At 45.0% G+C, this 12,447-nt stretch overlaps 1 protein-coding gene across 1 annotated transcript; it reads left to right on the top strand.

Moving 5' to 3' along the window:
* The first annotated feature begins 10,390 nt into the window (after positions 1–10,390).
* On the top strand, positions 10,391–12,103 carry LOC132593835 (syncytin-1-like). Its single transcript, XM_060287852.1, has one exon. The coding sequence runs from the start codon at positions 10,391–10,393 to the stop codon at positions 12,101–12,103; it is 1,713 nt and encodes a 570-aa protein (XP_060143835.1).
* The last annotated feature ends 344 nt before the right edge of the window (positions 12,104–12,447 follow it).

Raw genomic sequence — 12,447 nt, 5'->3', positions numbered from 1 at the left:
TACTTGCCTTTATGGAATACCTGAATAATTTATCAGCATGACTTTCACTGAATTTTATATTACAAGTGAAGTTTGCCAAGATGCAAAAAATTGGTCAGGATATATAATATTTTTATTTAGAGTATAATGTATTTCTTTTCAAATTCAATTTGAATCCTCAGTGTGGAGAGAATTTCAAGAGTGGGCTCAACTTTTGGACACTTTCAGAGCCGTGGCAAGTTCTGGATTTTTATTGATGCTTTGATCAGAATACAATTTATCTATTTTGAAATACAGTAAGGTTATTTTTTCACAAACATCATACACTAACTCTATTTTCTTTACTGGCACTGTTTTATGTCAATTCATACAGTTTTGTAACTTTATGTTGATCACTAATAGGAATCTGTTGTGAATATAGAGCTTTTTCTCTGATCTACTGTTTGAATTTATAGGATTTATTTTTGCTTTGGGTTGTGGAATTTATTACAACTAAAGTGTAATTCTGTTATTTGTAAGCTCCTATAAGAAAAGATTCATATCTGAACCCTCTTGGTATCTTACCTGGTGCCTATCATCAGACCTTACAATTTGTAGATACTTAATTAAAATATTTTCTTAGTAATAATAACCATGTAATTTTTTTCCTAAGGAAGATACTGAAACATAATCTAAAAGTATCATGAACTGAATTTGTTTAAAGTCTTTACTTTTAAAATCATTTACATAATATTACAACCCTGATGTTCCAGTTTTGAACTCTGTCATTTTCGGTACAATTAAAATTACAATTAAGATAGGTTAAGTCTAGTTCAATAAGACTTTCTCTTTTTGTAAACACCAAAATTTCATTCAACTACACATAAATACATTTTATTCTTTTCTTGAAAACAATGGTAACAAAGTGGCACCTCATTCTTACTCCTTCTTATTCTTTGGGATTTTTTTCATGGCATTTGTATCCTGGTGGCTGATTTTATAGTGTAGGCAGTTTGGTTGTTCCAAGTGAAGTGGGAAAATGGCATTTAATGGTAATTGAAGCTAAAAATCAGATTAGCATGACAACTAAAACAAACAAAAACAAAAACAAAAACTCTAAGTTTTTCTCTTCCCTTTTGATCTAAAATGAAACTTCACAAAAGCATATGTTTCCTCTATATGGAAGGGGGAACTTACTCTAATTATTTACACAAGTTCTCAGAGCATCTGCTCAATACTTGTTTGTTAAACAGTTCTTACATTTGATTTCATTGGTAGACCTACACTAGCATCCCTGAAGATCATATAATTATGCAAAGTTTCTTCGTAAACTGCAAATCGGTGTAATGTTACTTCTCTAGAGTAAACTGGGACCCTACTACATTGCTCATTGCCACAATTTTAATTACTCAGATACCAATGTAATTTGGTCTATGAAAAAGATGTCACATATAGCCTTTAAGTGGCCATATATCTGTGTGTCTTTAAATTTATACTGAACTTTTCTATTTTCCCTAAACTTCTATTTCGTCTTAAGTATGAAAGATGAAAATAAATATTTAAAAGTAAATAGCAGCTTAAATCTTTCTATTTTTTTTCTACTGGATTATCTTTTTTTTTTTTTTTAATTCCTCAGTTTCCACAGATTCTAACAACTAACATTTTGGAAATGTAAGTCCAGACCTGATCTTGTACAGCTATAATATTTCTTTGTGTCCCTTGTATATAATACAACTTCCACTCCAGTTATATATATTTATATTTTACAAATCCTGCCATTGGTAACTTCTGATGCAATGTTGCAATAATATTTGGATTATGCACCAAAGTGTGAACACTTTTAAGAATATTCAAAATTTAAAAAAGGAAAAACATAACATTATTGTTTATGTTTAAAATATACTGTTCTTTTATTTAAACTCAGTTCAGTACATGGACAGAAATGTATGGAGACAACAGTTTTATGTAAATACTTAATATGAGGTAAAGATTTAAAAAAATCTAAGCATTGCAGTTAATTGTTTGTGATGGTTTCATGTAGTTCTTTATAAATAAGAAATAATATTTAAAAATGAATACCAGAACATGTCAAAGTGATCTATATATAATCAAATAAAAATCAGACAATTTGAAGGCAAATTATTCTAAAGTGCTTCTAAGTTTCACCCACTCATGTCTCTGACATTTCTTTTCCTGTTACTAAATTTGACAAAAAGATCTTTGGAAAAGGGAAGAAAAAAGTTTTTTGTTTTTTTTTTTTGACATTAGACTTCTGAGCCTCAGTATCTTCTGTCTGTAATTTGAGAATAGATGTTCATCTTATCTGGTTATCATAGAAAATCAGATGATTAAAAACTAAGTAGAAACTGTGAAGACATAAATATGATGTTATATGTGGAAGGAGAAATTTATTTGATCTTATATAAAACTAGTTATCAGTAAAAACATAACAGGGCTAATCTAGAAAACAATATTCAATGCATTTACCTAGCCCAACAATGAGGTTTAATTGGGGTATTTTACATATATGCTCAAATCTTCATTTGTATGGTAACATGGTCTAGTGATTAGTACACTGATTACAAGTGAAAACTTCAAGTCCGTTTTCAGTACCATTACTCACCATTTATACCCTGTGGGGGAATTTTTAAAACTTCATGTCCATATTTTTCTAACTACAAAATACTTGTCACAAAATTAAAGGATGTCTGAGAGTGAATAATGTTTGCTCTTACCTCTGTGGAGAGAAGCACCATAGAAATACAGTTCAAAATTTAAAACATCACCAATGTGATGTTCAAGCTGAAAGTTTCACAAAGTAAAGAGAAAAAGATGACATCCATTTCAGCTTTTTCTCTTTCCTTGAATTTCTGATTTATATGACTCAAAAGGTTAATCTTAGTAAAGCACAGGGAAAAGATAGTTACCCAAGTGATATTTTTAGCCATTTCTACAGGTATGATATATTAAAGGGTGCATTTAGGAGGCCAAGAAATTTAGGAAAATAACACACATTGCAGTTTTAACATTGCTGACTTCTTGTCCTAGATACAAAATGATCAACTTGGAAAGCCATGATTATAGTCAGAATTTGACTAGAAGAGACAATATTATTAAGACCATAATTTCAATTCAGTTCTTTTTAACCCAAAGTTATTGGGCACCCATTCTGTAACTGGTAACCATTTTCCAAATCATAAGTAAGTACACAGGGCTGGAAGAAATCCAGTGAGGTGAGGGGGAAGAAAAGTTGATTAAGATGTCTTCAAGGAGCCTAAAGTCTTGTGAGGCAGACATATTTAAACATGTAAATAGTGCAAGGCAGAATCAAGTAATTGCCATTTAGAGGTTCAAAGTGCTTTGAGAGCCCATAGGAAGAAGTAATTAATTCTGACTTGTACTGTGGGGAAAGCTCCACGGAGAAGAGCTTTTGAAAAGGGCCTTGAAAGAGATGTAGTAATTTGGTGGGTTGAGAAGGAGAGGACATTCCATGCTGAGTCAGGAACATCAGCAAAAAGGTACAAGGTCTCTCTCAGGCCTCTACGAGCCAGACAGAAAAGCTTATATATTTTAATTGGAAATTTCTCTAACAGTAAAGCAGCAATGCAAAGACTGATTTTTGTATTTTCTTTTTCTTTATATATTCTTATCAAACAATTTATCTAGGATTTTTGGCATTCTGACAAAACTCTTTACAACGCTAGTGCAAAATAGTTTTCCTTGCACTTTAATGCTTGTGTGTTTCAAATTTAAACAGTATTTATAGCAAGTTAATTTCTAATCAATAATTATATGTATTTGAAGAAATGCATAACTTCATTTCCTATAAACAGATATTTTCTAGTTTAATTTATTAGATGAAACTCATTTATATAAAGCAGGCCTTGTTTTCCTATGAAATTTGAGATGCATTTTACCAGATTGTTTGAGTTGAAATGTTTGATAAGGAAGCAGTAAAATAAATATAAACATCATTGCATGCTGGATATTTAAATGAGCTATAAAATTAAACTTGAAGCCAAACTTCCAGCATCTTGTAACATTGTTCCTAACCACATGAAGTCCAGAACTTTAACCCTTTTACTTACCTTGCAGTAGGAGAAAGAGAATGTTTTTTTCTTTTTTAATCTTTAGAATCATTTTTAAAGAATCTTTATACCAAATAAAAATTGGAATCATTATTTTAAATGAGGGGGCTATGTTCTACTTTGGTGGGAATAGGACTGAGTTGACGCCCTGCATTCAATTTGTGCTTTTCCTAGAATTTCTTTTCTGTTCTTTCCGCAGGAGAAGGGCCGAAAAAGGACCATTCCAGGGCGTGGCGCTGGGCTTGCCACCTTTGGGAGCGCCGCCTGAAGTTGGGCGCACAGCCTCCCGCCGCCCTGCCATTGGGCTGGTGGAGGCCGCAGCACTGCTAGGGTTGCATCAGTCCTCCTGTTTGCACTATTTCTTTTTGCGACCATGGCCCCGCCTTAAGTATTTCCAATTAAGAAACAAAACCTCAGGAAACCGAAACTTAACCAGCCGCTCTCGCTTCTGTAATTACGCCTGCTGACCCCCCCCCCGCAACCGTCCAACCAATCAGACGGCGACTAGTGTCTTTGTTTAAAAGTCAACCAATCGGCGACTAGTGTCTCTGTTTAAAAGTCAACCAATCGGCGACTAGTGTCTTTGTTTAAAAGTCAACCAATCGGCGACTAGTGTCTTTGTTTAAAAGTCAACCAATCGGCGACTATGTTTGTACCAGTCTATAAAAGAGCTGTACTAAACTCCGCCAGGACCTCTTAGCGTCACCGGCAACGAGTGCGCGGAGGTCCAGGTTCGAACCTGCAATAAATGACCCTTGCCGTTTGGCTTTGACTCTCGACTCTGGTGGTCTTGTGGAGGGGCCTCGCGACCTTGGGCATTTCATTTGGGGGCTCGTCCGGGATGCCCCCAAGCCCACCAGACATCAGGTCAACGGGTCATCGCTGACAACCGATCGGTAAGTAAGCCGGCTCAGGGTACCTTCTGTTTTGGGGACTAGGACAGTCCTGGCGGACGCGCTATAGGACACCTAGTCGGGTGTGGTTGGAGACGTCCACCACGACCCATCTGGGGCTGACAGCCCATCTGAAGCGCACACGCGATAACCTCCCCTTCCTCCTTTTACAGACTCCGCTATTGGGACTGCTCTTAATCACTTTTGTTTTCAGAGTAACCTTTTCTAATCAATCTCTTCCAGGACCTAGACATGGGCCAAGCACAGAGTACCCCCCTCTCCCTCCTTCTCGCTAATTTCGGGGATGTAAAGTCCCGAGGACACAACTTCAGTCTGGACATCCGGAGAAGAAAACTAATTACCTTCTGCCGCTCTGAATGGCCAACTTTTGGGGTTGGCTGGCCCACCGAGGGTACCTTTTGTCTTCCTATAATCCTAAAAGTTAAATCTAGAGTTTTCTTGCCAGGAAAAGAAGGCTATCCGGACCAGATCCCCTACATCCTGGTATGGCAGGACCTGGTAGAAAACCCTCCTCCCTGGATGACCTCCTTTTTGTCATCAGGGTCATATAAGATCCTTGCGGCCTGACCAACTAAACCTCCCAAGCCTCAGACCCGAACTGCACCCATACTCTCTGACAGCCAAGACCTCCTTCTCCTAGACCCCCCCCATATCAATCTCCTCCTTTGGCCCCACAACCAGTCCCCCTTCCTGCTCCTGGCTCTGCTCCTCTCCCCTTGGTAGAACCTCCTGCGGCCCCTCCCGGAGGGCCACCCAGGCCAGAACGGGAGGACCGAGAGGCAGAGGCACTACCGGTCCCCCTGCCCAATGAAAATAATTCCCAGGGGCCGGCTGGGCGCACTCGCGGACGCACTCAGCGCGACCCAGGGTTCCGCCATCCTGATTCCACCATAGCCCTACCCCTGCGAGAAATAGGCCCTCCCGATGAGACAGGGAACCCCCGACTCCAGTATTGGCCATTCTCTACCAGTGACCTATATAATTGGAAAACCCAGAATGCCCGTTTTTCTGATAATCCTAAAGACTTGATAGCTCTTCTAGATAGCGTTATGTTCACTCATCAGCCCACCTGGGATGACTGCCAACAGGTCCTCCGGATCCTATTCACTACCGAAGAACGGGAGCGAATCCAGCTGGAGGCGAGAAAACTGGTTCCTGGAGATAATGGGCAACCCACCGCTAACCCTGACCTCATCAATGCAGCTTTTCCCTTAACTCGCCCCCCGCAGGATGAATGGGACTATAACACCGGAGAAGGTAGGGGACGACTGCTCATTTATCGCCAGACTCTAATGGCGGGTCTCCGGGCTGCCGCGCGCAAGCCCACTAATTTGGCCAAGGTATATTCAATTGTACAAGGTAAAACAGAAAGTCCCTCCTCTTATTTAGAAAGATTAATGGAAGCCTTTAGGCAGTATACCCCTATGGATCCAGAGGCCCCCGAAAATCAGGCCGCCATTGTAATGTCCTTCGTTAACCAGGCAGCCCCTGATATTAAAAAGAAACTCCAGAAGTTAGAAGATCTGGAGGGCAAACAGATACAGGACTTACTCCGTATCGCCCAGCGCGTCTTTAATAACCGAGACGCCCCAGAGGATAAACAACTTAAAGCCACTGAGAAAATGACTAAAGTCCTGGCCGCCATTGTTCAGAAAGATCAAGAGGGCCCCCCAGCCACTCGACCTCCCAGGCGACCATTGGACAGAGATCAATGTGCCTATTGCAAGGAAAAGGGCCACTGGGCTCGGGAATGCCCCAAGAAAAGGCAGCCGCGCCCCAACCAGGGGCAATGGCAACCGAAGGCCACCCCAGTCCTGTTTACACATGATGCAGAGTAGGGGGGACGGGGTTCGGACCCCCTCCCCGAACCCAGGGTAACCCTACGAGTGGAGGGGAAACCAGTCCAATTCCTGGTGGATACAGGGGCACAGCATTCGGTCTTGGTTAAGCCCCACGGGAAAATTTCTAACAAATCCTCCTGGGTCCAGGGAGCTACGGGAGTCAAACGTTACCTTTGGACCACTCAGAGAACTGTGGACTTGGGCACGGGAAGGGTAACCCATACCTTTCTGGTCATTCCCGATAGCCCTTGCCCCTTACTGGGGAGAGACTTACTCACTAAAATGGGAGCACAAATTCATTTTCGGCCAGAGGGGCCAATCGTAACAGACCCTCACAACCAACCCATATCTGTGCTCACCCTGAACTTGGAAGATGAGTACCGACTTCACCAGGAACCACCCTCCCAAAATCAAGATATAGAGTCATGGCTTCAGCAGTTCCCCGAAGCATGGGCAGAAACAGGGGGGGTGGGACTAGCCAAACATCGCCCAGCCCTATTCATAGAGATCAAACCGGGGGCAGATCCTGCACGTGTCCGACAGTATCCCATGCCCCTAGAGGCCAAGACTGGTATCACTCCTCATATTCGCCGGCTTCTTGACCTGGGGATACTGCGTCCCTGCCAGTCGGCCTGGAATACACCCCTGCTGCCAGTCCGCAAACCTAACAGTAAAGACTACCGCCCAGTGCAGGACCTGAGGGAAGTTAACAGACGGGTCATAGACATCCATCCTACTGTGCCCAATCCATATACTCTTTTGAGCGCCCTTAGTCCAGAAAAACAATGGTATACTGTGCTGGACCTCAAAGATGCCTTTTTTAGTTTACCCTTGGCGCCCAAAAGTCAAGAACTCTTTGCCTTCGAATGGTCAGATCCCGAGAGAGGTATAAACGGACAACTCACCTGGACCAGACTTCCCCAAGGATTCAAAAACTCGCCTACCTTGTTTGATGAGGCCCTACACGAGGATCTCAGTGAGTACCGGAGACAAAACCCCAATGTAACCCTCCTGCAGTATGTTGATGATCTCTTAATAGCTGCTGAGACCGCTGAAGCCTGCCTGCAGGGAACCAGAAACCTCCTACGGACTCTCGGCACCCTGGGATACCGAGCCTCTGCCAAGAAAGCACAGATCTGCAGGCCTGAGGTAACTTACCTGGGATACCTATTGAAAGGGGGGCAACGATGGCTCACAGATGCACGGAAGGAAACCATCCTCCGCATCCCCAGACCCACCACGCCTCGACAGGTGAGGGAATTTTTGGGGTCGGCTGGGTTCTGCCGTTTATGGATACCCAAATTTGCTGAAATGGCCAAACCGCTATACCTAGCCACCAAAGAGCAGACGCCCTTTGAATGAACAGAAGAGGCTGAGCAGTCATTTCAGCAGATCAAAACTGCCTTGCTATCCGCACCCGCCCTGGGTCTCCCTGATGTCTCCAAACCCTTCCACCTCTTTGTAGATGAAAGCAAAGGCATAGCTAAGGCCGTGTTGACCCAGCCCCTCGGTCCTTGGCCCAGGCCTGTTGCTTACCTATCAAAAAAATTGGACCCAGTGGCTGCCGGCTGGCCTCCTTGCCTCTGGATGATCGCCGCCACGGCCCTAATGGTAAAGGATGCTGACAAACTAACTATGGGGCAGGAGTTACATGTCACCACCCCCCACGCCATCGACGGGGTTCTCAAACAGCCTCCCGACTGATGGATGAGCAATGCTCGATTGGTCCACTACCAGGGTCTACTGTTAAATCCCCTCAGAATCAGCTACACTCCGCCGCGGGCATTAAACCCTGCCTCCCTATTACCTGACCCAGATTTGGACTCCCCACTCCATGACTGTGCAGAGGTACTGGCCCAGATCCATGGGGTTCGGGAAGACCAGCCCCTACCGGATGCACAAGTCACGTGGTTCACTGACGGCAGCAGCTTTGTCCAGCAAGGTCAGAGGTATGCGGGGGCAGCAGTAACATCAGAAACTGAGGTGATATGGGCAGAGACTCTCCCCCCAGGGACCTCAGCCCAAAAAGCTGAATTAATTGCCCTGACCCAAGCTCTCAAGATGAGCAAAGACCAAAAAGCTACCATATACACAGACAGCTGGTATGCTTTCGCTACCGCACATATACATGGGGCAATATACCGAGAGCGGGGACTACTCACAGCAGAGGGCAAAGACATCAAGAACAAAGAGGAAATCCTGGCCTTGCTAGCGGCCATATGGGAACCCAAAAAGCTAGCCATTGTACACTGCCCGGGGCATCAAAAACCCACGAATCCAGTCGCCCGAGGCAACAATTTGGCAGACCAGACGGCTCGAAAGGCGGCACACACTCCAATACCATTACTTCCCCTGCAACTGCCAGATCCAGGCCCCCGGGAACTACCGCACCAACCCGACTACTCGGAGGATGACATCAGATGGATGAGCAAGCTCCCTCTAACCCAGGTTAAAGACGGATGGTGGCGGGACGCTAAGAACAATATCCTCCTTCCTGAGAGACTAGGAACCCTGGTCCTTGAACGGATCCACCGTAGCACCCACTTGGGCGCCCGACGGCTACAGGATCTCATCAGGCAGACTGGACTTAAAACTAAAAATGTCTCCGAGAAGACTGAACGACTGGTTGCTGACTGTGCAGTCTGCCAACTCCATAATGCCAGCACCCACCCGCCAACCACTGGCATCCGGGAGAGAGGAAACCAACCTGGAGCCTACTGGGAAGTGGACTTCACGGAGGTAAAGCCTGGCAAATATGGGTATAAATATTTACTGGTGTTTATAGATACCTTTTCAGGTTGGACTGAGGCATTCCCAACCAAGAATGAGACTGCACAAATAGTAGCTAAGAAGCTACTAGAAGAGATCCTGCCCAGGTATGGCTTTCCAGTTATGATAGGGTCCGACAATGGGCCAGCCTTCGTTTCTAAGGTAAGTCAGGATCTGGCTTCCATACTTGGGGCTAATTGGAAATTACATTGTGCATACCGCCCCCAGAGTTCAGGACAGGTAGAAAGGATGAATAGAACTCTAAAAGAGACCTTGACTAAATTGACCATGGAGACTGGCGCTAACTGGGTAGTCCTACTCCCCTACGCTCTGTTTAGGGTGGGAAATTCCCCCTATAAGCTAGGATTTACTCCCTACGAAATAATGCATCGTAGGCCTCCTCCTATCATCCCTAATCTAAAGACTAACCTTATCCAATTGGACCCAGAAAATAATCTCCTGTCTTCCCTCCAAGCCTTACAGCGGATACACGAGACAATCTGGCCCAAACTAAAAGAGCTATATGCAACAGGACCCCCACCTACTCCACACCAGCTCCGGCCAGGTGATTGAGTCCTTGTCAAACGCCATCGACAAGAGACCCTAGAACCCAGGTGGAAGGGACCTTACCAGATCATCCTGACAACGCCGACAGCCATCAAGGTGGACAGCATAGCTGCCTGGATCCATTACACACACGTCAAGCCGGTGGACCCATTTTCTGACCTCATCAAGTCCACTAAAGCTGACGTCACCTGGACTGTTGACCGGAGTAAGAACAATCCCCTCAAACTGACTTTGCGCCGTACCCTCTCCCATGATGACCAAGGTACTGCTGATAGCCCTAATGATAGTCCTAACCCTCAACCCTCGGGCCACGAGGGGAGGATTCGGCCCTCCCCCCAATAAGAATACTTTAGTACAACTACTATATGGTGCACCGTGCGAGTGCAGGGGAGGTACTATGGAGACTCCTGTTGTTCCCCGAGGGTATACTCATATGCAGGACTGCGGGGGCATAACTGCGTATCTTGTTCAGGAATATAGGGTTACCGGGGCCTCTCAAAACTGGCAATGCTACCATAAGCCTAAGCCACTCCCCCCTCGAGCTACTTGCCCCTGTTCTACCTTCCAGGAATCAATGCATAGCATGTGCTATTCCTCTTACCAGCAATGTATAGGGGCCAATAACAAGACTTATTTCACAGCCATACTACAGAATAATAAAAGCCCCACCATTAGTGATGATAATAAATACCTTCAGGCTGGATGCACTGGCACCCCCGGGACCCCGGTATGCTGGAATACCAGGGCCCCCACACATATGTCAGACGGTGGGGGGCCCCAGGACGCAGTGCGCCAGATAGAAACCCGAAGACAAATAGAAGAGGCCTATCGGCATCTGTACCCACAGCTCAGCTACCACCCCCTAATTCTCCCTAAGGTCGATCCCTCTGAATTGGACTCCCAGACCATGTCCATACTAGAAGCTACTTTTGCGCTTTTGAATACCACCAACCCCAACTTAGCACAGGATTGCTGGCTCTGCCTTCCTCAAGGACCGCCCCGCCCTATAGCCATCCCCACCTTCGCCAATTTAAATATCAGCGAACGATGTAACCCTACTTCACTCCCCGAGCCGTTCCCCATACAATTTTCAAAATTTTCAACCACCTTTAATACCTCATGCTTTGTCAAGAACGATTCCCTCTCTAACGCCAGTATTGACTTGGGAATTCTTTCATCCACTGGATGTAGTCAATATATCCCCGTGAACTCCTCCCTCTGTAGTCCTAATACCACTGTCTTTGTCTGTGGAAATAACCTAGCATACACCTATTTACCCCCGAATTGGACAGGGGTCTGCACCCTGGCCACCCTCCTCCCCAATGTAGACCTGATCTCGGGAGACACCCCATTGCCCATTCCCAGCTTTGACCTCTGGGCAGGGAGAACCAAACGAACCATTACAGTCCTACCCCTCCTGGTAGGATTAGGAATTACAGGAGCTGTGGCCACAGGGAGTACAGGTCTTGGGGTCTCCCTTCACTCCTATAGTCAGCTGTCTAGGCAATTAATAGAAGATGTAGAAACTCTCTCTGGGACCATTCAGGACTTACAGGACCAATTAGATTCGCTGGCCGAGGTGGTCCTACAGAATAGGAGGGGCTTAGACTTGCTGACAGCTGAACAGGGTGGGATATGCCTCGCCCTAAAAGAAAAATGTTGTTTCTATGCAAATAAATCAGGCATTGTAAGAAACAAGATCCACCAGCTCCAGGAAGACCTAGCTCGCTGCCGGCAAGAATTAGCGGATAATCCCCTTTGGTCAGGATTTCATGGGATGCTCCCCTTCCTCCTCCCCATCCTGGGCCCTCTACTATGCCTCCTTCTCCTCCTCACTATAGGCCCCTGTATACTCAGTAAAGTCATGAATTTTGTTCGCGAAAGAATAAATACAGTCCAGCTAATGATATTAAGAACACAATATCAGCCCTGCGAGGCCTCAGAAATTGAAGAAACGGAGCCTTGAGGACCCAAGATTGGCTCCTCTGGTTCATGAGAAAGGGGGGAATGAGGGGGCTATGTTCTACTTTGGTGGGAATAGGACTGAGTTGACGCCCTGCATTCAATTTGTGCTTTTCCTAGAATTTCTTTTCTGTTCTTTCCGGAGGAGAAGGGCCAAAAAAGGACCATTCCAGGGCGCGGCGCTGGGCTTGCCACATTTGGGAGCGCCGCCTGAAGTTGGGCGCACAGCCTCCCGCCGCCCTGCCGTTGGGCTGGTGGAGGCCGCAGCACTGCTAGGATTGCATCAGTCCTCCTGTTTGCACTATTTCTTTTTGCGACCATGGCCCCGCCTTAAGTATTTCCAATTAA

The sequence above is a fragment of the Globicephala melas genome, chromosome 18 (assembly GCF_963455315.2).
Source record: "Globicephala melas chromosome 18, mGloMel1.2, whole genome shotgun sequence".
In the NCBI taxonomy this organism is placed as follows: Eukaryota; Metazoa; Chordata; class Mammalia; order Artiodactyla; family Delphinidae; genus Globicephala; species Globicephala melas.
The sequence above is the reverse complement of the archived record's forward strand: the minus strand, read 5'-3'. Positions and strand labels throughout refer to the sequence as shown.

What these genes read in the sequence shown, in the direction of transcription:
- LOC132593835 (XM_060287852.1), top strand. Translation starts at nt 10,391, where the DNA reads ATGACCAAGGTACTGCTGATAGCCCTAATGATAGTCCTAACCCTCAAC.